Below are 27,942 nucleotides of genomic sequence, written 5' to 3'. Positions count from 1 at the left end.
AATTTTTAATTATAAACTATTTGTTAGTTATTTTTTTAAGTAGTTTTCATGTCTGTTTTATGTATAAGTGTCACGGAGCTAGATCTTTCGTCTCGCGATCTATGCGGTCTTAGGCAATCCGTTCGTTCAAACTCACCTAAGTCAGCTTTTACTCAAGTGAGACTTCCATAATAACCCCTCCAATACACCAATTTGTAGAGCGGAAGTGATTTATGCCAAAAGTATCTTATAAAAAAAAACAGAAAGAGCACACACAAGGTGTTTGCATTATTTCTTTGGCTTTATGTTGTTTATTTGTAGCTTCTTTTGGCACAATCGCTTCCGCTATACAGATTGGTGCCTTAGAGGAATTCTAAAGGAATCCTCACTTTTGGGAGTAAAAGTTGACTTAGGCGAATTTGGAGCGAACAGATCGCCCAAGACTGCATGAATCGCAAGACAAAATATCTAGCCCCGTGACATAAGGGTGAAGATAAAAAGACTTGAGTAGCCTTGCTTCCAAAAAAAAGGGTAAATTATTCATTTAACCCCCTTCAAATTTTATGAAATTATACAAGTTAATTAGTGATAAAATTACGTTTTCTCCCGTCAAATTATGATTCATCTCCCATGCTTAAAAGTAATTTCTATTTATAAATTAGATTTTTTAAGAGTTAGTATGGAAAATAAATGTTGCAAAAATATTAAATACATGTAAATGCCAAAATCCTAAATTTCTCCCACTCTTTGCTCTTTATTGTCTTGCACCAACCAGACAATTTCTTCTTTTAAACGACAAAAAACTCTTCCACATATATTATTTCAATATATATAGTGGCCAATATATATATTGTTATTTTGCTAAGAATTCTTATAAAATTCAGATTCTACTTCACATGAATTTATTTTTATGATCATGGAACAATATCTTTTTAATCTAAAATATTTAGTATATATTAAAAAACAATAATTTTTATTCTAAAAAAACTTAATATGTTTACATTTTTTTTATTTCTAAAAAATGGCTGTGTTTAGGGGCTAATTTTTTTTAGATAAGTTTTGGAAGTATTGTTTATTGAGCAGATGACTGAACCCTTAATAATGGTTTATATTTCTTTGAGTCGAGCTTAGGTTTTTGTTTTCTGACTTTGATGAGAATTCGAGATAAGGTTTATAGAGTAAGAACACTTCATCAGGCCAAAACTACTTACCAAGGGGACAAACATGTCATGTGTCTGATGGGTTTCAAACCATCGACTTATAACATATAGGTCATTGTCAGGGAGAGGTGGTATCACTTGATCTAAAAATGGTCTGATTTGATGAATCAGTTTCACCTTATGAACCTCACCTCAGGCTCATGCTTTCATCGATTTTAGGAGACAAAACCCTAACTCAATTTAGGAACAATATTGATCATTGTTAGGGGTTCGTACGACCAAAGATGAAGACAAAGGCCCAAATGGTAGATTTTTCATTTAATCCCTTAATTTTTTATGAAGTTACATGATATAATTGTAAAATTACACTTTAATCCCTTCAATAATTTACAATTCATTTTTGACCCTTTAAAATAATTTTTTGACTTCGTCCCTGAGACTAACTACCTGATAAGACTAACTACCAGATAGACAATATTTTCAAGACTTCATTTGAAGGAATCGACTCAAATAGTTAATTTTTTTTATGTTAATCAAAATTGATGATGAATGTGGAATATTAATAAACATTCTATACCCTTATATATTTAATTTTTAATTTTAAATGTGTATGTGAACACAAATATTAAATATAAATTATAAATATTTGAAAAATAAATAATGTACTAATTAACAATCCCTATAAACAGAAGAATCTGCTTCACATAAACATATTAGATTCGTAATCATGGAACTACTATCACGATTACCATTACCACGTTGGATTATTGAATAACCTTCAACTGAGTCAGAACTCAACCCACTGAGTGAACCCGCTTCTTGAAATGACTCGGTCAATGTTGTCAACTCTACATTCTTCATTATATAGCCATTGCCGACAAGTTGACTGAAAATTCCCGACTCAGATACCGGGTTCTTATTCTTATGCTGCCGTATTGTAGCTCTAACAACCTGAGTCAACATTGCATTGGCTAACCTCCGTGTTCCCCTAACTCCACCCATCAAAATCGCCGAGTTTACCCGACAATGAGACTGAGTTTTCTCCGAGTTACTTTTACTGTTGTTGCTGCAGCTGCTAAATAAATAAATGGACTCGGAACTCCGACTCCTAACACGGCCGAGCGGATCACTGAGTAACAGTAAACTCTTAACATCTAATAACATTACATAATTGAAATTTCGCCTCAATTTTCCTAATAACATTGGATAACAAGCCCATCTTCTTAAACTTAGTGGAATATAATCCAAAAACCCACCCAACGAGTTCTCAGGATCCAACTCATTCACATCAAACCCCACAACTGAGCCATAAATCAACCGAGTTGACTCACTTTCATCTTCATTTGAACTACTATAATTCCCTCTCCCCTTCTTTCCCCAAATCGGTTCTCCCATATCTTTCTTCCCAGATTTCCAAAACTGGGTCGAGTTGAAACGAAAGACTGAGTCACGGGAACTCGTAGTATTCAACTCGTTGTAATATCGAATGAGTTTCGAGAATGACTCGTTCTCTTCATGAATCAAAAAGCTGAATTTAGAAGATAATAAAGAAGACCCAAAAAGGAAAACAATGTCAGCTCTTGAAGTGATACCGGATCTATGTAAGACTCTTAAGAAAAGCTTGAGTTCATCTTCGGCTATATCTTCAACAACATGGCAAATGATAAGCTCGTCCATGGCGGTTGTTCCACGTCTATACAAAGTACCCATCCCATGTAAAGCGAACGAAGAAGAAGACGAAATGACATTGGGTTTTTTCTTGAGTACATGCAGAGGTTTAAAATCCCACATAGAAGAAGAGGAAGGTTCAAGAGTTGAGAGAGTGAAGAAGAGAAGAGTGAGGGAAACTAAAATAGCGCACATGGAAATGGTGAATCGAGCTTTGGTGAAAAGGAGATTGGGATTTGTTCTTTTAATGAATCTTGATGATGATGTTTTATTATTGGTGGTGGTATTATTAATGGAGTTGCCGATAATTTTGTTGTGGATGGCTTCGGGGAAGAAGACGAGAAGAAAACCCATTGCCTTGTTTTCATTGTTTCCGCCGTTGACGGTGTTTGTGACGGCAGCTCCGGCGGAACACATGGCTATTTCTTCCCCCCTTGACCCTTCCTTTTTTAAAGAGTCTGCTTTTTTAGGTCTCTGCTCACGAAGGACGTTTCATCACTTTCTGTTGAAGGGGAACGCTGTGCTTCTATTTAATTGTCTTACAAACTATCTAGGGTAAATTGCATAAATAGTCCCCAATATATTGTAAACAGTGAAATGTGACCTTTGGGTGAATATGGCTTAGGCTGAGCAACGATTTGAAAAAATTATTGGAATTGTACTTCACTTGACCTGTGTACATCTCTAATAACAAGTCATAATTTCACTTAATTTAGTGGATAATTAAAGGATTAATATGTCATTCGGCATTTGAACTTACTTTTAATATTTAATTTGGTATATAAATTTTCTTTTGTCTCAATTTAATTTTTAAGTTTGGCTTTAATGTTAAATTTGATACATAAGTCAAATGGTATCATGTGGCCCAAATATTTGACACGTGTACTACGATACTTTAAAATAACGTAGATAATTGGGATAAAAAACTTAAGTACTAAATTAAAATTAAAAATTAAAACCAAACTCAAGTGCTTAACTGAAAAAATTTAAGTATCAATTTGGAAAAACACATACCAATTTGAATATTGAAGCGAAACTTAAGCATTAATTTTGGACAGAAAAATCAAATTACCAAACTAAACACTACAGCCAAAATAAGGTACCAAATCGTATATTAACCCATAATTAAATTTCTCATTGAATATAAAAGGTTAAATTCTACTATTAGTCACTCTACTTTATGGGAATTGTAGATTTAGTCTCTAATATTTAATTTGATTAAATTTAATCCATTTACTTTTCAAATTAGTCAAATTTGGTCCCTATACTTTTTCTAGTTTTGAACTTTTACTCTTGAATAAAAATTAATAGTTAATTTTGGTTGGTTAAATTTAATTACTAGTATTATATTATGCGTAGATTTGTATACTCGATCCATATTCCCCAATTGAATTATTCTAAGTCCCCATACTTTTTAATTTTAAAATTTCAGTCTCGATGCAAATAACAATTGTTAATCTATTAACTATATTTTTAATGAGTAATATGTGGAAATAATAAATTGACATGGTATTACACATATGATAATATGTTCGGTGCATCAATTTTAGAAATAACAAAACTTGGCCAAATGAATTTAACAACTATCATTTTGCGATGATTGAAAATTTAAAATTTGAAAAGTATAGGAACTAAAATCAACCAAATTAAAGTATAGTGATTAAATTCACAGATTTTGCAAAGTAAATTAAAGTATATGGATTAAATTCACAACTAAAATTTTGAAAAGTGTAAGGACTAAAACTAATCAAATTAAATTATATGGATCAAATTCACAACTTTTGCAAAGCGCAAGGACTAATAATAAATTTTAACAAATTTAAAATGAAATAAACAAAATTTATTTCCATCACTGGGGATTAAATCCATAACTTTCGTAAAAGTGCAAGGACTAGTAGCATAATTTAATCAATGTAAAATGAAATAAACAAAATATAATTCCATTGCCGGGAATTGAACCCGGGTCTCCTGGGTGAAAGCCAGATATCCTAACCACTGGACGACAATGGATTTGTTGGTGGGTTGTATACATATTTTAATATCAATAATTTCAAAAGAAAAGAAATCCAATTAATTGCAATAAACGTACAAATCGTAACCGCGTGTACGGAGTAGTGACTGAACGGCATTGTCCTAAGAGTCTAAAACTGCAAGGACAAGCCTTACCATTGGATTCTAACACCATAAATCAATTATCTTACCTTACTCTAATTATATCTCTGTCCCCACGTAATCCCCTCTCATTAAACACACTATTTATAGGGCCTTGGGACCTATGCCAAAACATAATTTTCACTAAAATATTTAATAATATTTATAATTCGTGAGTAATCGATGACAATAGAGTGAGGCGGGGCAAATGTTGCTAAATTTACTGGCACTCTATAGTTGGCATGCTCTATTTCACAATCTGTCTTGCTCTACTATGGATGTATAATCTTAACCCATAGACGTTGAATGCATCTATCCTCGTCCCATCCTACTTCACTTCAATTTAATTTTTGCTACTCATGTTTAATTTCTTAATTTTTTTAAATTCAAGTAAATATTTAATCATATTTTTTTAAAAAAAATTAAGCATAAAACATATGAACTTTTTTTTATAAGACATTATTATATTTTTACCATTCCAATAATTATATATACAATGATAAAATGATAATTTCATATGGTGCAGTGGGGCAAGAGAAAACAAGTAATTATTATAACCGTTCTATACCTTTGTCCAAAAAAATCCAACCCGCCGTACCCTACATTAACATTTTTTTAAAAAGAAAATCCACTTTAAGGAGCAGTTCAGGTTTTGCCATTAATAATTATTTCATATTCATATTTCAAACCTTGCAAATTAATCACGACTCATGAGGCTCCTTGCCTTTTTAATAAAATAATAATAATCTTTATGTATCAATAAAGTTATTATTTATTTTTTGTCATTAATTATATGTTTAGTTATTTATTTTTAATTTAATTTAATTTATTGTTTTATTTAATTTTCATACAATGTTTTATTATCCAAGTAGAGTTATAAACTTGATGATTTGAGAAAAAAATCTACATATTGAATTTTTATTGGCTGCTTTAGTAATTCACTATCAATACTAACACCAATTATCATAATAAAATGGTTAATGTATCGAGAGGTTCTCGTATTATAAGGACTTGATCAAATTAGTCCCTCTATTATTAAGTAAATCGATTAATTCTCTATACTATTAAATAGAATCAAATAAGGCCAAATTGTAAAGAAGTTAACATTTACTATTTAGAAAATATCATTCACTATTTAACAAATTTAACATTTTCAAAGTTTTAATGGTTTAGTAAATGAAATCTTTTGTTTGGAATTGAACTACAATTAAAAGAAAAATAATTTTCACTACATATTTTATACAACAATTATTAACTTTGTTACAATTTGGACTTATTTAAAAATTTTTATAGTATAGAGATTAAATTGATCTATTTAATTATAAAGAGACTAATTTGATCCATCACTATAATATAGGGACCTCCCAAGTACATTAACTATGATCAAACAAATTGATTGTTGAATTACCACATTGGATATTTTTAAAACACAGGTACCACATTAGAAAATTTATGAAAGTATAGGTACCAAATGTAACATTTTCACAATGTTAATATTTTAGAGATTAAATTAGAATATTTCAAAGTTCAGGGAAATTTTAAAATATTAGATTATAGTCTGAGGACATCTATGCAATAACTTATTTTTGGGAAAAACAGGAAAAACCCTGTTAAACCCTTCTTCACCATCACCCCCCTGTTAAACCCTAAATCCGCCCCCAAAATCTGAACGAAATCGCCACCATGAAGAAAAAACAGACCCCAAATTCCCCGTTAGACGATAAAGAAACCCCGAAGGAATTCGACAACGAAAACGAAATCCCTTTGAAAGATGGGTCCGATATCTGTCAGCAACTCATGGATCGTTATTCAAAATCATCAGCCCCACAGCACCGCCACCTAATCGCCACTGCTGCCGCCATGCGTTCCATCCTTTCATCTGAGTCGCTTCCTTTATCTCCGCCGGCTTACTTTGCTGCCTCCATTTCTGCCCTCGATGATGATTCAGCAGCCACCCTTGATTCGACAGCTATCGGTGCGCTTCTGACGTTCTTGTCGCTTGTGGTTCCGGCGGTGCCGAAAGGAGGGATTGCCAGTGGGAAGGCAAAGGAGGCGGTGGAAGTTGTGGTGACAGTATTGGGGAAGGAGGGATTGGGAGTTGCGAGTTTGAGAAGTGGGGTGAAGTGTTTGGGGTTGTTGCTTGTCGGGTTTTCTGATTTGCAGGATTGGCACTCGGTTCAGTTTGGTCTAGAGTCATTGCTTGGATTCGCCATTGATAAACGACCCAAGGTATCGAGGCATTGTTTACTTCTTCTTGTTGTTTTCTTAAGCTTAAGTGACCTTTTGGATATGATACTCAAGAATATAATAATGCATGGTTTTATTTTTATACCGGTCTATTGTGTTTAAAATTCAATCTTTTACAACCATTGCATATTTATTTTATTGCTCAGTCTGTATATCTGATGAATGTTATGGTCTGTTTGCATTATGTCCTGTTATTGTCCTCAGCATCATTTTATTGTTTTCTGGTCTTCAATGAATAATCATGCTTTAGAAGGAAAGCTTCTAAATTCACATATGGGATTTGACAAGAGGTAGTTCCTGTCAATTAATGCTATGAACCAAGGGTTCAAGCAACTAGCTTTTCCATTTGTGTTGGAGATTGTATGTTCTTGCATTAGTGCACTATGTTACTCGAGTGTCAGATATGCATGTTTCTGGCACTGGTATGGATAGATTAACCTAAGTTTTTCTATGCATTTAGAGGATCCTTGGAGGTTATATCCCCATATCTAAATGTCAAGAGAAGTGAAGAGCCGAAGTGTGTAATTGTGTAAAGTGCATTCAGAGCAACACACATCTCCAATCCAGTGTACTTGAGACTGACCCTTAAATTAATACTGAAATTGAATAAACCCTTAAAAGAACTACTCTTTGTGGAATAAAGCTAGCACCTTGCTAGCCATAGTTATTAAATGGGGGAAAAAAGTAAAGTAATTTGATAAGTTGATTTAATATTGTGTTGCAGGTTCGGAGATGTGCTCAAGAATATCTTGAGAAGTTTTTTAAGTCTTTCCAGTCCTCAGATGTTATGAAGGAGGCAAGTAAATTGGTACTTTCCTTGCTAAAAAGGCATATGCGTGTTGCACTGACCTTAAACACCATAAAAAGTGCAGATGATTCTAAGGATGAAACATTATCGAATCCTGAACATTTGGAGGTCCTTCATATGTTAAATGTGCTGAAGCTTACTGTTCCATATCTCTCTGCCACAATCCGTTTGAAAATTTTATCAGAACTATGTAAACTTACTAGTTCTGAGTTCTCTATTCTTACACGGAACATTCATAAAACCATTGAAGTATTTTTTGGGAGCTCAAATGCTGAAGCGATTATACCAGTGACGGAGAACATTATAGTTTCTCTTTCTTCTTATGTCTCTGGGGAGAAGAATCCTGTTGACACTCTTATATCTGCCGCAACTTTGTTAAAATGTGCTGTAGATAAACTTTATGCTGTAGACTCAAACTCCTGGACGAAGCACACTCCTTTAGTTTGTGATTCGTTAGCAGGTATTTTTTTGATATGTTTATTTTGACATGTTTATTTATTTATTATTGTTATTATTTGACAAGTGTATTTATTATTATTTTCGCTGATATGAAGATATTGGAGAATTATTATTGTCTTCACAATTAGTAATGGACTTTGGCATCAGTAAACTTTGTTTTGCTTGTCTGACAAGCAATTGTTAGGTATAGTGGATTATCATTGCCTTCTGTTCTGTCTTTCCTGTAAACAGCACTAGAATATAGTTGATTGGAACTGCTTTTTTGAATGAACAATTTCATTACTGCTTGTGATGAATCTGTGGAGATTTATGTATAGTGTTGTTGTTTGTAATATCAGCTCCTGAACTCATTAATGTAAATTGGTTTTTCTACCATGCACAATTGCTCACGGAGTTCAAACTTTTTTTAGATATGGAAGTTCTTGGACTTAAGATTTTTAATTGTAACATTCCTAGAAAATCATCTGTGCCAATTTTCCTACATGTCATTGCTTTTCTGCTACATATTAAAACTCATCTTAAAAGTTCCGGAATATTTTGACATGTTGTTCACTAGGTTGATGTTTTACAATTACTACCCTTATTCCGTGTCTAATATAGCCAAGTTTCAATTAAAGCATTAATTCTTAGCAATTTACCATATTATAGCACATGCATTCTTAGTTGATTGATCTAGGTGCAATAAAGAAATAAATTTCTTTCTGTGGATGTTTAGTTTTGTTTCTCATGTGAGGTGTAGAGTTTTTCTCTATCCTTTAATGCAGTGGAATACGCATTGTTACTGCTAATTTTAATGCTTTCTATGGATATTTTGATAGCAAACTTGAAATTTAAAAGTTCTTGTTCTTCTGATAATGTTGTAGTTTTGATGTAGCTCTTTTGTCTTCTGAGGCTAGCGTGGCATCACATGCATCAGATATTATGAAGGAGTTGATTAGCCACCATATAGATCTGAAGTCTCTTTCATCCGATAACAATGGCCTTGGTAGTGAGGAAGCCGATGCAATAAAATCTATATGTTCAATCTTTGAGAATACCCTAAGTTCAAGTGATGGAATTCCAAACGAGCATGTTTTGGCTGTCTTGACTGTTTTGTTTCAGAAACTTGGTATGCTGGATTATTATTTTTTATTTGCTGCATATGAGTCACAACTGTTTTTTCATTGCTATGTCCTTGAACTGCTATAAGGAAGAGCTTGGCTGCGTTGTGTCTTTACTACTATTGTTCATCTCATATATCTCCTGAGTTATTATTGCTAATCATATTAAACATGTGATTAGGAGGAATCTTCTCGAGATAAATGTGCTAAAGGCATAATGGTCTGGTGTGTTTTATGCGTCCTTATGTTTTGGGACTGTTTTAGGTGAGTGTTTACATTAGCTAGTACTTCAAATTGAGATGGCTCAGCACCCTTAACCTTTATCACCAAAATTAATGGGCACAAACGTGATAATTGGCTTGCAGTGAAAAAATGTTGCAGGCATGGTATATTAAATAATTAGAGATGATATGGTCAACTGCTTGAACTGATTGAGTTAAAACCCCCTTAGGAGGAAGCATAGTTAAAAAGGCAAGGGAAACAAATCTGAGAATTATTTAATTCAAAATTGGTGGTCTTCGTTTTTAAGTTAGTATATAGCCTAATACAGGCACACTTTGTGAACCCTAAAGTAGAAACCCCTCAGTAATAGTAAGAGCTTAAATTACATAAATTACCTTTTAGAAATAAGCCTAATTTATAAAAAAGATATTGTATCAATGATAAAAAATAAAAACAAATGAGCAGCAATCTGACAAGTTTGATCTCTGGTGTACTATGGAGAGACTTATAGTTTCGTCAAGAACCTAGGACTGAAGAATCTGTGGAATCGTAGTTGGGACCTATATGTTTGTTAGGCTTGTATTCTTCATACTCAGACAAAAATATGCACGTTTATTGTGCATCAATTTCTGCTTAATTTTGTGATTCAATTGATTGTAGGAGAATCCTCATATATATTTATGAAGGGCATTGTACATAAACTTGCTGACTTAATGAATCGCACTAGTGGGAACACATCTAACACAAACCATGTAAGTCTTCACTCAACCATTTTTGCTTGTTCCCTTTTTGAGAAGTATTGTGGTTTTAAATTTATCAAAATGCTGTTTGTGTTATGATGTTTTACTGAATTTAAGTTATTATTTCATCAAGTTCTTTGTTTCTCTACTAAAATTTACTCTTGCATGCTCCTGTTGATATATCTTCCTTGTACTTTTTGATACATTGTTCATCTGACATGTACTTGAATAAACTCGCAAAGAGTGGCTAAGGTTTAGTAAAATGAAGAGATTGCTAATTCAAAAATATAGATGATAAGTGTAAAAATTGAGTAATTGGTCTGGAACAATGAAGGCTTTGTTGTTTTTCTTGTCTTTTATTTATGTTCTGGCAAACTTGTTCTGTTTAGTTGGCATGATTGGCATTATAAGATGGTCAAGTAAGATGAAGCCTGCATATTCCTCTCTTTCTGCACGATTAATTTTAATACCAATTTTTAATGCATTTAGTTTGAAAAGTATGCTATGTTTGCCACATTTTATACGTCCATGTTGCATCCAAATAATTTATCTGATTATGGTTTAACATCATGACAACAAAATGTCATATTATGTTTTACTAATCCTATGTTTAAGGTTCACTACTTCAGCTTGTGATTGCTGTATCTTCCATGGTGATCACTGGAAAACTACTGATATCCTTTTTCTGTTATAATTTGCAGCTTCAGAATTGTGTAGGATCAGTGGTTACTGTTATCGGGCCAGAGAGGATGCTGACTCTTTTGCCTATAACCCTTGCTGTTGATAACTTAATGCATTCAAACATGTGGTTGGTACCCATATTGAAAGACTATGTCGTTGGAGCATCTCTTAGCTATTATATGGAGCATATAGTGCCACTTGCAAAATCCTTTCAGCAAGCAAGTTGTAAAGGTATTTTTCTTACTCTGAAATTTTCTTCACATCATGATTATGACTAGATTTAATAGTTGAAAGATAATGACGCACATAAAATGGCACCTTGAAAGGTTTTAGGTTAAATTGTTGTGAATCTATCAGATTATTATTCTTTCTGGGTATTTTGTAGGCCAAGGATTCAGTCAACATTATGATCCTGAGGTTAGAGAGCTTATTTAGGGATTAGGACCTGTCATTCTTATTATTTTAATGAATGCTGAAATTTTATATCTCATTATCATTTCTAGTCAGTAGTTGCAAAACTGTTAGCTGTGCGAAGCGACTTAAATATTGTTTCACTTTATTTGGCTTCTCTAAGTGGCTCCATTGTTTTTAATTTTGCATTATGGCTTAACATCCTGTTGGCTGATTTAAAATGTTGGAGCCATCTAGCTTAACATTCGGTGCTTTTACTCTGTGTGTTTAGTCCTAAGAGTTTTTGCCATTTTCTAATATTTTTCTGTTTTGACTTTTGTCTTTTCCTTTTCCACTTTATTCAGTAAAAAAGTCTGTAATTCGTCAAGATCTGCAAGCTCACGGTCATAGCCTCTGGGGATTACTACCTGCCTTTTGTCATTATCCTATTGATACGCACAAGAGGTTTAAAGCTTTGGCTGCACTTTTAATTGATATTCTTAAGGAGGACTCGCTTATGCATGAAAATATTGCTTTTGCCATACAGGTAACTTTTGTTTTGTTTTCATTGTTGTTACCATTAGTTTTGTAATTCCTAGAACCTTACGTTGATCCTTTTTCCAAATAACTTTTGTCGGTTGTTTTCTTTTCTCTTGTATAATATCTATAGTGGTGTTATTTTTTCTGTAGATTCTTGTCAACCAAAACAAAAATATACTTAGATCTGGGGAGGATGCTGATGAATCAAACAATACTGTAATGGGAGACTCTAAATTAGAGCTCAGAATTCCAGCCACTTATTCAAAGAAAACTGCAACCAAAAATATCAAGGCATTATCATCATGTGCTCCGGAGATTCTTCAGGCTCTGACTGATGTATTTATTCATTCCATTCCAGCAAAGCGTTTATATCTTAAGGTAAACATTCTCATTCTTTCATCTTAGTGTCTGGTTTGAAATTTGATAGACTTATTCAAATTACTTTGATGAAATGAAAAGTTCTTCCTTGACAGAACAAATTGTCCGACTTTGATATATAAAACACGCATATTCGCTTACTGGTAATATGAAACACCTATTGATGTCTTCTTAATGTAAAACACCAAATTTCTTCTGATCATGTGTTGTCAGGATGCCATTGGATGCTTGGCTTCAATAACAGACTTTTCTATTACCAAAAGGATTTTTGTGTCATTGGTTGAGAAGCTGCAGTCCATTGATGGTGAAGGTGAATTTGTAAAGCAAGCTGGTAATGCAGATGAGGTGGTGGAAAAAGAAAAAAACATTAATACTATGGGTAAAGATGCAAGCAGGTATGTTCCAGACTTCACTTCTGGAATTTAAAATTCAATTTATTGTTATTACTTACTTTATTACAAATTTTGATTTTGGTGGGCAAAACACCGCCCCACCCTGCCTTGTTGCCATCTCTAAGCAGCTGGCTATTTCAGTTGTCATTATTAGCCATCTTCACTTTAATGTGAAGTTGACATAAAATGTGCTTGTTTACTTTGTTTTTTCTTTTAAAGTACTTGTTTACTTTGTTACTTTGTTTATTTAATGGTCATGTATGGCACCTTGTAGGCAGATCAGCCTATATTGTAGCTGTTTGCCCTCCCTTGCTAGAGTTCTTTTTTATCTGCTCCATTTGCATCGAACGATATGCATATTTGCTATAAGCTAAGAGGAAATGTTTTGGGAGTGTTGAATGGGTGAATCTAGTTGACTTTTGTTGGATTGACAAAATAATGAGAGCTGAAAATCTCATTTTCTGTGGAGAGCAATAGAGATTGACCATGGTGCTAAGACTTTCTTTTTTTTTTTTTAACACAGGTGTATCATAATGGAGCTGGCATCTTCTCTTATTTCAGGGGCAGAAGAGGACCTTATTGATTTTATCTATGTCTTAATAAAGCAAACTTTTCAGGTATATAATATTCCCATTTCTCTTATTGTGTTATTTTACTAAATTAGCCTTAAAATGCTCACTAACCTCCTTTTTTAGGAAACAAATGAGATCGGTCATCATGAAGCATATTATGCTTTAAGCAGAATTTTGGAGGTGTGGTTCCAATAGTATATTTGGTTCATCATTTTTTTAATAATTTTCATCCTATGTTATGGGATATAACTTTCCTGTTTTCTCATATGATAATGTAGGAGCATGCTTGGTTTTGTTCTTCTAAATCGGAGGAGTTGATTGATCTATTACTTGGCCTAAAATCTCCTGCTAATATTCCATCTCTTAGAAACCGGCTTGATTGCTTCAACACGCTAATGGTTCATACCTTGAAGGTTAACTCTCATCTAAGTTCATCCTGTTTAAGAATTGTAGATTCCTTTTCTATTGTGCTGTTTGATTGTAACGCATGCTTTTAAATTAAGGTGACAGTCTACATCATTAATGTGGTCAAACAGATTTTGGTATTATTGTGGATTTATCCCTCCGCAAATTTGTTTTAAACAAACCAGTTTCATCTTTAGTTGCTGTTGCTGTAATGGAGAATCGAGCCTTTAGCGACGCATTGATGCCTAACACGATGGAAATAGCATCTGAACTTAATTTGTATCTTGTGAAGTTATGCAAATTTTATCTTTTCATCTAGCTTGTTTAAAACATATATGCTGGCAGCAAGTTGCTGACTGGCTTTTGTACATATGGGGGATGATACCGTGCCCTCTCTTAAGAATTAGATGTGATGCCAACTGAATTTTTAACTGTAAAAAATTCTTGCAGGTGAGCTCATTGGAGGAAAATACGAAGCCATTCCTTATTCTTAATGAGATTATAGTCACATTGAAGGATGTAAGAGCCGCCTAAGAAGTTCAATTATTTACTGTTTTTCTCCTCGTACTTCATGGGGTAATGCAGTTCATTGCGTTTTTAATCTGAACTTAATATGCAGGGAAAGGAAGAAACAAGGAAAACAACTTACGATATATTACTAAAGATGAGTTCTACCTTAAGAAAGTCATCAGATCTCGAATCTGATCCACCCTATCACAAACTGATTAGCATGGTGAGGAATTCGTAATTATTTTTTTAATGTGTTAAGACTTCATTACCCTGACATTAAGTTTTGTAAAGAGTTATGTCATAAATCTATATAATGAATCATTTAAGATTGTCTAGAAGTTGTAGTCTTGAAGCAGTAGCTTTTTCAGGTAATCGAGTTTTAGAGTGCTATGAGAATTCCAGGATAAAAGTAGGGAAGTTAGAAACTATCCCTAGAGGCCAAAATGTTGATGTCTAACCCTTTGAGTTGGACATATATTTGTTGTTTTTTAAGTTCATCATTTATGTTTAGGACATACGTGACTGTCTAAATTTTATGCTGCTTTTAACTTGTCCCAAATTCCTTCGATAGTTGCATTTGTAAACAATTACTGTCAACTTGTTGCCCCAACAGATGATTATCAGTGATGCTAATGACCAAATATGTTGCTTACTTTTCAGATTATGGGATATCTTTCTGGTTCATCACCTCACATTAAGAGTGGAGCAGTGGCTGCCCTGTCTGTTCTCGTATATGATGATCCTGAGATATGTATCTCAGTGCCTGATCTTGTTTCTTCTATTTTATCCTTGTTGCAAACCAAAGCTGTGGAAGTTATAAAAGTGAGTTTCTGTTGTGCCAACATATGATTTTGTCTTTCATTTTGTCTCACTGAAAAATATTTTGCTTCTCATTAATGAGGTTTTTTGTATGCCGTTGACAGGCTGTTTTGGGTTTTGTAAAAGTCTTGGTTTCCACCTTGCAAGCTAAAGACCTGCAGAATTTTCTTTCCGACATTATCAATGGAGTTCTCAAGTGGTCATCTATCTCGAGAAATCATTTCAGATCAAAGGTAGATAGATATTCACTTTATATAAAAACTGACATATAGAGCTGCAGACTTTTCATCCTGTGCATTCATGTTTCGACAGGTCACTATAATATTGGAAATTTTGACAAGAAAGTGTGGTATTGCTGCTGTTCAATCTGTTGCTCCGGAAAAGCACAAGGGTTTTCTGAATACCGTTATAGAGGTATTCATTTCTTATTCTTAGTCATCCTAGTTTTATTTCGGTTTAAGAAAATTGAAATGTATTCATGTTGAGGAATATCTTGAACATTCCCCTAAGAATTTCGGTAGTAGGGGAAATTAGCTTCATTTTTCATGGCAAGGCTTTGTATCCTTCTCTTTCTCTCATTTCCTTCCCTCGTTCATGCCAACATACTCGATATTGGTTCCTGATTCGAATATGCTATCTAAAATCCATTTGCTCCTAAGAATAATGTGTAATGTTATATTATTGCAGAACCGACGTGGCAAAACGACTTCTGAAGAAACTGACGTCAATGATGCAGACAAAGTACCCGTGGGTTCATCAACCGAAGGGTCTGATCTCTTTCTGCTGCAGCTTTTATTATTATTATTATTATTTATTGGTAGCTTGCATTTGAATGTTATACCAATTAATTACTTGTTGAATCTTACTAGGTCTCGAAAGAGGAGAGATAAGGGATTCGGTGCTTTTAAAAGTAAAAACGACATGATCGAACACCGAAAGAGAAAAAGGGACAAAAGGGATGGTGGCAGCAAGCACGCCGAATCAAGTGAACATGTTGGCCATGGTGGTGGAATGAAAATGGCTAAAAGAGCTAAGCACTTTGGAAAACCAATGAACGGTCATTCAGAAGGAAATGGTAAAAAGAAGAATTTCGACAAAGGGTCCAGCACCGGCAGAGGTCAGAAGAGAAAGATAAATCAGGCAACTACGAGCCAAAAGGGTGTGGCAGCTGGTGATAAACGACATTCTTTCAAGGTACAAACTCGACCCAAGAAATTTAGAGGGGTAAATAAGAAAGGTGACAAGTAAAAATATACACCCTGGCTTGGTTCAGCAAAGCTGGACAAGATTTTGTACTCTCTTATTTATATGAAGGTTGAGTGATTCAGTAATCTATCCAAATCTGATCTCATTTTTTATTAATCGAGCTTTAACCCTAGTAAGCAACCATTTAGTATGCCAAGGGTAAAATTGTCATTTTAGACCTTTCAGTTTTTGTGAAATTACAAGTTGGTATATGGTAAAAATGTTTTTTGGCCTCCCAAAAAATTTGTAATTTATTTCTAGACCTATATAGCAAATTTCCAATTTTGCCTTCGGTTCTACTTTTAATGACATTATTAGTTGTACTTGTTGACATTGCGGTGATGAGGTGGATTTTTTTATTTTTAAATTAATAATCAATTTACGGTTAAATTTAGTAGATTTTTTTAAAAAAAAGAAGAAGAAATTTTACAATAGTAACTAATTTTATCGATTTGGAACTATTAATAATATTAAAAATATAAAATTGAATTATGTCAAATGTAATTAAATTTTAAATCTCAGGAAGATAGAGGACTAAATCACAAATATACATGCCTGATTTCCATTCTGAGCATGCATGTACTAATTTTGTATTATTTATTGGTGATTAATTCTCAATGTAAATGAATTTTCTTCAAAATTCAAATGCTCAAAAAAATAAAAATACTCGTATAAACTAATTAATTGAAGGGTTGGTCAATAATTTTCTTTTAAAATTTTCACTATTATTAATTCTAGTAAAATTTTCATCTTGCTTTAAAAAAAGTTTACAACAATATTATATCAATGGTTAAAATGTGCTTCCAAGTTTTATATATTTTAAATTTAAATTTTTACTTTTAGGTTTCAATTTTAAAAATACAAATACTTACAATTCTTTTTCGGTTAAATTCATATTTATTATATTATTAAGTAACTTTTTATTTCAAAATATCATACTAGCACATGAATTTAATGGTGTTAATAGTTTAATTTGGAATTTTAAATTCAAAATATAAAAGAAATAAACTTTTAGAAGTAACAAAATTAAATTCAAAGGTAAGAGTTTAAGGATTTGGAGCATATTTTAATATACATAATTGACGTATTTGTACATGATGTTTATTTATTATTTTATTAATATATCATTTAGTTATTTTTCTTTCATAAAAAATTTACTTATATTTTTCGCACTATTCTTATTTTATTTCATGGCACTGTATTATTTGCATGTAAAATAGATTAAGTGGCAATAATGTAAGAATTGGATTAAAATATTTTCGATTGAACTTGTTGAATCCCTAAATTGATGATAATTTAAAATTTAAAAGAAAATAATCATAAATAGAAAAATCAAGAAAAAATATATTAACAAAATTCAAAGATGAATAAATACAAATATAATGAAAAGTTTTCAAAACTCACCTTTAGTTATATCATATGTAATCAGTTGGATCTATCAAAGTTTACGTATTTAATTTAACCAAATGGATGGATTAATCTAGGTCGATTTTAACAATCAAGGTGAAATTTTGAGAATATTAGATATGTGGAATCAGAGCATTGATATGTAATTTAATTGCCTAAAAAGAAAATTGAGGGATATTTTGATATTTGCAAAAGAGCTTAAATTTACCAAAATAAGTGTTGATACAAAATAAATTAACAAATAAAAATCACTCTGAAGCCACTTGGCTTCCTGAATCATTGGTCGTGGATTCAATCTCTGTTGCTTTTCTTTTACGTCTGACGTTTGACGTTAACCTGATAAATTAACAATGCATATTAGTAAGTCTCTTCACTCTGACTCAAGTAAATATTTGATATAGATATGTAAAATAGTTTATAAAATTTTGCATGTATTTGAAAGATCATATCTTTTATACTCGTCAAGGTGAAACTAAGAGACATAATTTAAATAGTTAACTCGCACCCACTTTTAAAGGTGGATTCTTGAGGTTTTAGCTAAAGTTAAAAAAAGCTTGAGTTCAATTTAACAACTAGGACTCGAAGCTTGACTCAAGTTAGATCGAGTTTCAGTTTTAATGTAGAGCTTGATTTTGATATAAAAATTTACTTAAGTATGTTATATTAGATTCATTTACCAAATAAAATGAAAAAAAGGTCAAATTCTATTATTAATTCTTACACTATGTATAAGTCGTGGATTTAGTTTATGTATTTTAAATTGGTTATTTTTAGTCACTATACTTTTCAAAATTTAAAACTTCAATCTTCATCAAACAACAACCGTTAAATTTATTAAGTTAAATTATACCATTTTCAAAAATATGATATAAAAATATATTATCATATTATATTGTTATTTTCATATAATACTCATAAAAAAGTCACATTATTTTAGTTAATGAATTTAACTGCTATCATTTGAGTCAAGATTGAAATATCAAATTTGAAAAGCATAAAGACTAAAAACGATCAAATTGACGACCAAATTAAAGTACATGAACTAAACTTACAACTTACGCGTAATATAAGGAGTAATAGTGAAATTTGACCAAAAGAAACCATGAAATGAAACATGCATACATACATACCCTAAGTGCAAGGAAGTGTCTGAGAGATGGTTGTCATCATCTGATGCACTATTATTATCATCAGCCTTTGAATTATTTGGTGAATGATCAAGTCTTCTTTCCAGCAATGGATTCAATTCTATTATACTCGAGCTCCTTTTTTGTCTCATTTCCTCAACCTTAAAACCACATTCAATAATCAACAAAATGCAATATTACAAACTCCAAAATCTTAATATTATATATAAGCTAAACTACGCGGCTAATCACCCAATTATCGGTAAGTTTATTTTTTGATTACCCAATTATAAAAAGTTACAAAATTGTCATGATTTTGTCCTTTTTGTCATCCGTTATTAAATGGCTAATGGAAAGATTACGTGGCAGGTTTTAAAATTGGCACTATAACAATTTTAACCCTCAACATTTATACATTGTGTCAATTTAGTCCTGACTCTAAAAAGTTTATCTCTCAACATTTACATGTAGTGTGCAATTTTGCTTTTTTTTTTGTGTGACCTTTTAACAGCTTAAAAAGCTAAAAAAATAAATTTATCAGCTAAATTTTATCGAAAATATATTAAATTAACACTCAATGTCACAAAGAAAAGCAAAAGCTGTAAAAAAAGACTAAATTATAGAATGTGTAAATGTTGAGGGTTACATTTTTGGAATGAAGACTAAATTGATACAGTATAAATGTTAAGAGTTAAAATTACTATTATACCAATTTTACCATCAAATTACCTTTCTGTCAGTGATTTAACTGTTGGTGACAAAAAAATTGAATAATTGGGTGATTAACAATATAGTTTACTCTTATATATATATATATGTAAATACATGTGTGTATGTGTGTAGCAGTTGATTATACGTATGACCTACTTACCTGTTTGCGTAGATCTTCATTCTCCATTATAGTCTTCTGTTCCTGAAAATATACAAATATTAAACCGGAAATCATTAGTATTAAATGTTAATTACAATTATTTGATTGCTACACATATATGATTCCTTATTCTCTTTCAAATAGGGATATAAAATGTACCTGTAATCGAGATCTTTTAAGCTGCTCCATTAGAATTTGCTCCTACAACAATAAAACTTCAGTTTCTAGTGCTCACAATTAGGCTCCTAATGAAATTAATTTAAGTTTGTGTTTGTAGGAGTGTTACTAAATATACTAAAATTATGTTTGTTTGGAGTTAATATTGATTAAAATTAGAGATAATTTATGGATGAAAATATTAATTTATTTTAAATGATGAAGCATAGCAGCTTTAATAATGTTGAGGGATTGGACCGGCGCGTCCGAGGATGATACTTCAAAGATTTCCCTCGGAGGAACTGATCTGTAGCCAAGTGGTACCATATACCCTAACATTTGACCTAAATTCAATAAGTTAGGGGTTCAAATCTCACCAAGGGTGAGATGTTCAAGTCGTCTATTGGTGGGTGGTTGTACGTCCATGTACGGTGAAGGCGTCCCTCTTCATGAACCATAAAGGCTCTTCGTAAAGTGGGGGGCAAAACCCTCTCCTGAGGGACAAAACCTTCCGTTGTTGAGAGATTGGATCGATATCCCTAAAGACGATTTTTCGAAGACTTCTCTTGGAGAAGCCAATCCCCCTCAACAAATAAATTACTCTACACAACCCTATTCCGTCTTTTAAAATTATTATTTTGTCCCTTGGGATATCCATTAATCTTTTCTGTATTTCTAATATACATGCTAGATATATAATATGAGAAGATTATATATATAAATAAGATTTGTAGTAATATTAATGCCAGTACCTTTTGTTGCTCAACTGATGCTATGCCTTCGTTTAATTGATTCTCCAGCTGTTTTAATTCTTTGAAACTCAAATCATCTAGTTCTTTTCCATTAAGCCTCCTGCAAATCACACCTCAAATTTTTCCTAATCAAATACTTTTCTAACTCATTAGTTATTATTTGTAATTTCTTTCATTTTCCTTACCATTTTTTTATTGCCAATGCTTAGTTGAAATGACAAAATTAAGGTTTTGAAGAGAATGGTATCCTAATGATTTATTTTGAATTATTTAAACTATTTTTTATAGATTTTATATAAATACATAAATGAAAAGACAAAAAACAAACTCATAATATTAATTATTTATTATCTTTTAAATAAAAACCCTTTTTTAAAGTTATTTTTCAACTAAATTGATCTTTAGTTAAACTCGTGGCTTCAACTCAGCTAGATAACTATATATGGTAAAACTAACAAACAATGAAATTGAAATTGACATACATGTATGCTGTGTGTAGCCTTAAATACTCCTGTTTCATGGTGTTCACCTCAATTCCTTGCAACTGCTGTTTTTTTAACAAAAAAAGAAAAACACGCACACACGATATTAGAAATGTAATTATTATTATCGATCGAGTCTTAATTCAATTGGCACTGATATTATTATTTATGCAAAGAGGATATCAATATATATATACACCTCAACTTGTTGCTCATCAAAAGGGTGTTCTTGAGAATGATCTTCTTCCATTCCTTTGTTGTACCTTGAAAGAGTGTGTTCCATGCTACATCCATAAAATGCCATGTTTAAAAAAATAACAATAAATTAAAAATAAAATTCTAACTCATTAGTAGGGTTTAGGCTTTTTTTTTGACCTAAATTAATTGGACTTGAGCCGATCAAATTTATGACAAGTTATTCTTAGTTTATCGTAATTATTTATGTATCATTTTGTTTTGATATGAGTATGTGTTGTTGTGTTTTAGTATATAGTTTCGTAATCATTTTTAAAAATATTATATATATGATATACTTGCAAATATTTCTTAATTATAATATGTAAATATAAATTTTAAAATTATTAATTAAGTTCAATAATTTAATGAATAGTTATATATTATTTTTAAAAGCAATTATATAAAAAGTAGTTAAGAAAGAAAAGGAAATATTAAAATCCTTTATAGGAATTAATATTCAGCGATACAAGCATATAATATTAATTGAAATGAGTCAAAACTCAATGAAATTTTAATTGAAGTGAAACTTAAACTATTTTATTCTAGTTCAATATCGAGACGATTCGTAACGATTGATATAACCAGATGTCGAAACTTCGACTACCATGCTACAAAGCGAAAATAAAATAATGAAAACCAATCAAATTACAACTCAACTTACTTTCATGCTTAAAAAACAAAACAAGACAAAAAAAAAACAATTCTAAAAATAATCATCCAAGAAAATAAATATATATAAGTTTTATAGACAGTTACAAACTAATATACACTCATATAAGTCGATATTAACTAAAACAAATCAAAACACAATAAAATAAACTTAAACTACTTTATATTAATTAAATATTGAGACGATAGCCAATTATTAAGAAAAGAAAAATAATGGAAATCAATCAAATTATAGGTCAACTTACTTTCATGCTTACAAAAAAAATTGCTAAAATTAAAAATTGAAAAAAACCCAGATTTCGATTATTAAAATACCTAGTGCTGGACCATTGGTAGACCTTGCCGGTGCTTGAAAAAATAATAACCCCAACCTCTGCATCACATAAAATGGACAATTCTTTAGCTTTCTTCAACAACCCATTTCGCCTCTTTGAAAACGTCACTTGCCTGCTATTCAAATTTTCAATCTTTTTTATTTCAATTTTCCCTCTACCCATCTGGAAATTTTCTTCTTTCCTCTACTTTTTCCCGGAAATTTTTAAAAGAAAAGATAAACCCTAGATATTTTTTTTCTTAAATTTTGAAAAAACCAAAGGTTTTATAACAACAAACAGATCAAAGAAAAGAAGGCAAAAATTTAGGGGATTGTAAAAGGATTCTTATTTTAAGAGAAAAGAAAATAAGTAAGTAATGTTTATATATAACAATTGTTTTCTTAAATGGAAATGGAAAATGATATGGAAAAGAAAATATGTGACCAAAATTAGGGTGAAATCTTGAAAGGTGACAGATTTGATACTATATCTAGCAATTATCCAACTATGGAAACTCTATTTATTATAGCTTTAGTTTTTTTTTCTTTCTATTTTCTTAATTTCTCTACCTTTTACTCTGCTGTTTTTGGCATTTCAACTCAAAATGGATTTTATTTTGCTTTGGGTTTCTTTTTTTAAATATAAAAAGTGGTTTTTAATTATTTATATATTATTAATGTGTTTTAACAATTTTTGTTAGTGAATATTGATGTTTTTTTTGTGAATTACAATAGGAGGGCAAAGCCCAATTAATAACACGACTAGAGCAATTCGAATTTAAGCCACACTTGAGACGTTGAACACAAGTATTTTACGAGGACATATAACACATGTTTTTTTTTTTAAATTCATGGCTAAAATAATAATAAAAAAAACCTCTTTATTTTATTGTATTCAAATAAAAAAAACCATGGTTTTAGTCGTACCGGCCGGTGCCGCCGTTCTACTGTTATAGCACAACAAGCAACACCCTTTTTCATACTAATGAAAATTTTGGTTTGTACAGTTTGTATTGGCCGGAACATAGTACACCTGCTGCTGCATGAATAATGTTAAAAAATATAAACTTTTAACTATTTTCTATTAGACTAAATATTTAATTGAAATGTATTGACCAATAAAAAAATATTACACTAGAAAGTAAAGTTTAACATTTAAAATTTTTTTAGAGCATACTTTTTCATTTAAAATATAAAATTAAAATATAATAAAAAAACTCACTCACCTCGTTATCATAGAAAAATATTCACTTGCCCTTCACTTTTTTTATTGAAAAACCCCTCATCCTTCGATTTAATTTTTCTTCTTAATTTTGAATTTATTGAATGATGAGTTTTTACTTGTGGAGTTTATTAATCAATGTTTTATATAATTGATGAATAGTTTTATATTAAAATTTATTTATAATAATTTATTTGATATTTTTATATTTATTTATATAAATATATTAAATATTTTAAAAAATATCGATAAATTCAAAATGGTACATAAAATAGACTAGTACCAATACATACCGATTCTCGTAGAAAAGTGGTGCCTACACCAATGTGGCAATGGCTACCTTGAAAGCAAGTATGTGGGTGGCTATAATGTTTGATGCTTTGTTTTCTTTGAATATTTTGCTTTGATGCTTTTGATCTGTGCTGATCTTTGAGTGTAACCATTAGGATATATATGGCTATCTGAATTTTTATGATTTGCTATGCATTGATTGTGGTTGTTTTATTAATAAATTTATGTTTTGGATTGAGGAAAAAAAAAGAAATTCGGAACACAAAAATGAAAGTAGAGAAAGTGAACACAATAATATACGTGATTCGGGAATATTCCTTACATCCACGGGCAGAACCAAAAACGAAATTCACTACTAAAAATTGAAGATTACAATGGAATTACATCATAAAAATAAAATACCTTGCCAATAACTATCCACAAACTTTGAATGGATTCATGGTCTGAGAAATTCGGAAAACTAAGATGGACATCTTTGAGATTGGACAGAACAATATTTTGGGAACTCTGTCGTCTTACATGTGTTAAATAGAGCTCTCTAATGCCATGTTGTAACGTTTACTGTATCCCTCCATTAATCCTGGAAGAATCAAACTATCACGTAAAAGACTTGTTCTTCTGAAAAACCATTAGTTAATAGTACTACGAAATGTCAAATATTTTTAACTAAAATCCCATTCTCATATACCAAAATAGCTTAGAAATTAGAAGATGCAAATGAAAATAGAAAATTCAATTTGCTGAATAAATGTTGCAAAGAATTGACTAACCGCTTTACTAAATCAAATAAGCTGAAGCAGATGAGTTGAAGTTCACAATTTTTCGCCAATTTAGCCTTCAATACCTGCAAAAATTGAATACAAAATATATAAGACTCATTTCTGTTATCATGTTGTTCATGAGGTCAATCAGATATATAAAAAATAAAGCTATGAAATTTATAAATGTTTAAAATGCGTTTCACACCTGTGGTTTGAGTGTGGAGAAATCGATACCAGATTTTGCTGCTTAAATTTCAATACCTATGACTGTTTTATAATCAATTTGAACAAAAGGTATGTGGGAAATTTTGGACCACTCTAGTCCATTACCCCTACTGCACCCTTCTTCTAGCAACGGGCAACGCTGACTTTCAAGACGCTCAAGCGAGAGAAGCATATCTTTTTCTGGAAGAGAGGCGAGCTTAGGACAACAATAGATGCCCAATTGTTGAAGAGAGGTGAGGTGTTGTAAGCCCTTAGAGCACATGAATTCCAAATTTTCAAATCTACCGATGCTGATTTCGGTGAGAGAAGGAGGCAGCATCATTCCTATCGCTTCTTCTGGAAATGACACCACACGCGAGCATCCTTCACCGCTGATGTGGAGTTTTTGAAGAGATGTGAGTCTGTTAAATCCCCATTGAACAAGTGATGTATAAATTTTGGGTGCGTTTGAGATTGTAAGTGATGTGAGGTTGGTAGGGAAACCCTCTTCTGGAAAGGATATGTCAGCCGAACACTTCCACACCGATAATGCTCGAACGGAGGTGAAGTTGTTGATGCACTTGGGAAGGGCTCTAAAATTTTCACAATCCACAATTGAGAGAACTCTGAGATTTGTGGTGGGCAACCCACTTTCTTCAAATGAAACCAGATTTGGACACGTAGATAATTTAATATCCTGAAGATGGCTGAGCTTGTCTAATCCCCGCGGTAATGATTTAAATTTTCCAGCATCCGAAATACGAATGCTTTCGAGATCAGTGGTTTCAAGGAAGTCTTGGGCTATGCATTCCAACACTGGGCAAACCTCAATATTGAGATATTTAAGCATTACAGGTAACTTGGCGTTTAAAAATACGCTACTTAGCTTTGGACAATGGAAAATATAGAGACTTTGAAGCCGATTGCATATATCGCCCCTTGATGATAACCATATTAGAGATGGACAGTAGCCTATTGCCAAGTACTCAAGCAGACAAGTGTTGCTACTCATACTCTTATTATTATTTTCTTTTTCATCAACCAAATACTGCAAATTCATGCAATTCAGAATACACAGCTCTTTTAAAGCAGGAGGAAAGTTACTCTCTGCAAAACAAACCAAGCCTGGACAGTTTTCAAGTTGTATTCTTGTAATCAATGGGAAAGCATGTAAGGCTTCTGGTAGTCTATTGAGCCTTTCACAATCTCTTATAAACAGAGATTCAACACTTGGAATCTTGTCAAGTTGCAATCTCTCCTCCTCTGTTTCCAAAGAGACCAACTGGGGACAACCCGCAATCTTAATAAAACGATGCCCGCCTAATCTTAACCCAATTTGCGATAAAGATCCCAACTCCTTCCAACCAGAGATGTCGAATGTTTCGGAGTTTGCAAATCTCAACATTATCCTCTCTGCTGAAATATTAAAATTTGAAATATTTGAAACAGACACATCTTTCAAGGAGGTAACCTTCTGTACAGACAAAGAACCTTCATCCACCAATTCTTCACACCCTTCAACCCTTAATTCACACAGCAAGGGAAAACTTGAAATTGAAACTACCAGTCTCTTACACTCATAGATTTCAAGTGTCTGCAAGGATTGAAGGATGGTTGGCAACCTTCCCAGCAATAAAGGACATTTTCTGATTGAAAGAAAACGAAGGCTGGGGAATTTCGATACTTGCTCATCATCTTCACATAGGTCCCACTCCTCCCAATTCAGCATATTGCCAAAACGCAGAGACTCTAATGATGCAAAAGCATTTGATTGATTTTCTCCAAACAACTCAGCACCAATCTTGTGTACTTGATCCAAACCACTAATTGAAAGATCTTTTAACAACAACAACCTTCCAATCGATGGTAGAGATTTGCAATTTTTACAGTCGTGAAGCTCCAATGACAACATATTCTTGAAGGAAGGATCTGCAATCCAAGTAGAGAATTTTGCACCACCATAATTCTGAATGACGAGTTGCTCAAGCTTTTTTGGAGGTCGAAGAGAGTCCAACACCCATTCTTCAACTTCTTTATTCCTTGAAGCCTTTTCAAACTTTTCACTCCAATGCAATACCAATCGATGAATCCCCTGCTTCTCATTTAACTTGGCTTCCCCTGCATCTTCACCATTAACATTCTCCAACCCAGAAAGATGGAAATCACCTTCGAGGTTTGACAAATATTTCAAATATCTAATATGACAATCATCACCTTCCGCTATGATAAAATCAGATAACCTTTTGTTGGTGCAAAGAGGCAGCAACAGACTGTTTTGGTCTTGCTTGGATAGCAAGCCTCGAGCCTTGCTGAAGAAACAAACTCAGAAAACAATGCAGAAAATGAAACTAGCTAGTGAAGAACAAAAAATAGAGAAAGATTGAATGAAAGTGAGCTGATATTTTTCATTAACATTCAAACAAGGCTTTAAGCCATTACATATATTAGTCAACAAGTAAAACAAACAAGTAATCACCTAATCAATTACCTAACACCACTAATTTGCATTGAAACGTACAAGATTAGCTTGTACAACTTGCATTGCTGATTTTTCAATCAATCAATACCAAAACATTTACCTACTTAGTTCAACATGAACTAAATTACAAAATAATCAAAAAACAACCAAAATCACCAAGTGGATCGGCAACATTAAGCTTCAGTTCCTGCAGACCAAGGCTCGAATGCCTGCAACGTATTCTTCTGCATGGCCACCTTTGCATGGGAAGCTGGTTGCATGGAAACTAACTTTAACACTCCTCCTTAGTTTCTATGCTGGTTACGCCTAGCTTCCCTTTTAATTTCATAAACCTTGACACATTGAGTGCCTTGGTAAAAATGTCTGCAATTTGCTCCTCCGAATTGCAATGAACCAGCTCGATTTCACGAGCTTGTTCCATCTCCCTTATAACATGTAATTTGATATTGAAGTGCTTGGTTCTGCCATGGAAGATGGGATTCTTTGCAATTGCAACAATGATTTG

The 27,942-nt window shown here is 32.2% G+C and overlaps 4 protein-coding genes and 1 non-coding gene across 6 annotated transcripts; 1 reads left to right on the top strand and 4 right to left on the bottom strand.

Annotated features, from left to right (window-relative positions):
* Positions 1-1,764: 1,764 nt before the first annotated feature.
* LOC105761651 (uncharacterized) lies at positions 1,765-3,300 on the bottom strand. Its single transcript, XM_012579518.2, has one exon. It carries the CDS (start codon positions 3,222-3,224, stop codon positions 1,809-1,811), a length of 1,416 nt encoding a protein of 471 aa, XP_012434972.1. The 5' UTR covers positions 3,225-3,300; the 3' UTR covers positions 1,765-1,808.
* A 1,445-nt stretch (positions 3,301-4,745) lies between these two features.
* TRNAE-UUC (transfer RNA glutamic acid (anticodon UUC)) lies at positions 4,746-4,817 on the bottom strand. Its single transcript has one exon. It is a non-coding gene; the product is annotated as a tRNA-Glu (tRNA).
* Positions 4,818-6,570: 1,753 nt separating this feature from the next.
* On the top strand, positions 6,571-16,758 carry LOC105761652 (uncharacterized). The gene is made up of 18 exons (XM_012579519.2): positions 6,571-7,187; positions 7,930-8,473; positions 9,347-9,580; positions 10,455-10,546; positions 11,236-11,446; positions 11,971-12,152; positions 12,296-12,523; positions 12,737-12,918; positions 13,439-13,532; positions 13,611-13,667; positions 13,766-13,900; positions 14,343-14,411; positions 14,512-14,625; positions 15,063-15,224; positions 15,326-15,454; positions 15,534-15,635; positions 15,909-15,988; positions 16,091-16,758. The coding sequence occupies exons 1-18, from the start codon at positions 6,642-6,644 to the stop codon at positions 16,467-16,469; spliced, it is 3,540 nt and encodes a 1,179-aa protein (XP_012434973.1). The 5' UTR covers positions 6,571-6,641; the 3' UTR covers positions 16,470-16,758.
* Positions 16,759-18,121: 1,363 nt separating this feature from the next.
* Positions 18,122-22,812, bottom strand: LOC105761657 (agamous-like MADS-box protein AGL18). The gene is made up of 8 exons (XM_052624606.1): positions 22,483-22,812; positions 21,461-21,545; positions 21,262-21,326; positions 20,780-20,879; positions 20,031-20,072; positions 19,872-19,913; positions 18,926-19,161; positions 18,122-18,209 (listed from the first exon to the last, which is right to left on the bottom strand). Exons 1-8 carry the CDS (start codon positions 22,662-22,664, stop codon positions 18,122-18,124), a joined length of 840 nt encoding a protein of 279 aa, XP_052480566.1. The 5' UTR covers positions 22,665-22,812.
* Positions 22,813-24,261: 1,449 nt separating this feature from the next.
* LOC105761655 (putative disease resistance protein At3g14460) lies at positions 24,262-27,368 on the bottom strand. Of its 2 annotated transcripts, XR_008190850.1 has the most exons (3): positions 24,960-27,368; positions 24,764-24,837; positions 24,262-24,573 (listed from the first exon to the last, which is right to left on the bottom strand). XR_008190850.1 is itself a non-coding variant. In XM_052623506.1 (2 exons), exon 1 carries the CDS (start codon positions 26,868-26,870, stop codon positions 25,002-25,004), a length of 1,869 nt encoding a protein of 622 aa, XP_052479466.1. In that variant the 5' UTR covers positions 26,871-27,368; the 3' UTR covers positions 24,262-24,837; positions 24,960-25,001. The 2 variants fall into 2 exon arrangements, 1 of the variants encoding a protein (XP_052479466.1); XM_052623506.1 differs by having other exon boundaries at positions 24,262-24,837.
* Positions 27,369-27,942: the final 574 nt, after the last annotated feature.

This window comes from Gossypium raimondii, chromosome 11 (genome assembly GCF_025698545.1).
Source record: "Gossypium raimondii isolate GPD5lz chromosome 11, ASM2569854v1, whole genome shotgun sequence".
Lineage (NCBI taxonomy): Eukaryota > Viridiplantae > Streptophyta > Magnoliopsida > Malvales > Malvaceae > Gossypium > Gossypium raimondii.
Note: the sequence above shows the minus strand (reverse complement) of the source record. Positions and strands in the feature narration are given on the sequence as shown.

Bases quoted from the DNA above. Each gene is read 5' to 3' on its own strand.
- LOC105761651 (XM_012579518.2), bottom strand. From the start codon at position 3,224: ATGTGTTCCGCCGGAGCTGCCGTCACAAACACCGTCAACGGCGGAAAC.
- LOC105761652 (XM_012579519.2), top strand. From the start codon at position 6,642: ATGAAGAAAAAACAGACCCCAAATTCCCCGTTAGACGATAAAGAAACC. The intron at 15,636-15,908 runs GTATTCATTTCT...ATATTATTGCAG, and splicing joins TTCTGAATACCGTTATAGAG to AACCGACGTGGCAAAACGAC. The intron at 15,989-16,090 runs GTCTGATCTCTT...GAATCTTACTAG, and splicing joins GTGGGTTCATCAACCGAAGG to GTCTCGAAAGAGGAGAGATA.
- LOC105761657 (XM_052624606.1), bottom strand. From the start codon at position 22,664: ATGGGTAGAGGGAAAATTGAAATAAAAAAGATTGAAAATTTGAATAGC. The intron at 21,327-21,460 runs GTGTATATATAT...TTAAAAAAACAG, and splicing joins TTGATGAGCAACAAGTTGAG to CAGTTGCAAGGAATTGAGGT. The intron at 20,073-20,779 runs GTACTGGCATTA...TTATTGTTGTAG, and splicing joins CATCAGTTGAGCAACAAAAG to GAGCAAATTCTAATGGAGCA.
- LOC105761655 (XM_052623506.1), bottom strand. From the start codon at position 26,870: ATGTTGTCATTGGAGCTTCACGACTGTAAAAATTGCAAATCTCTACCA.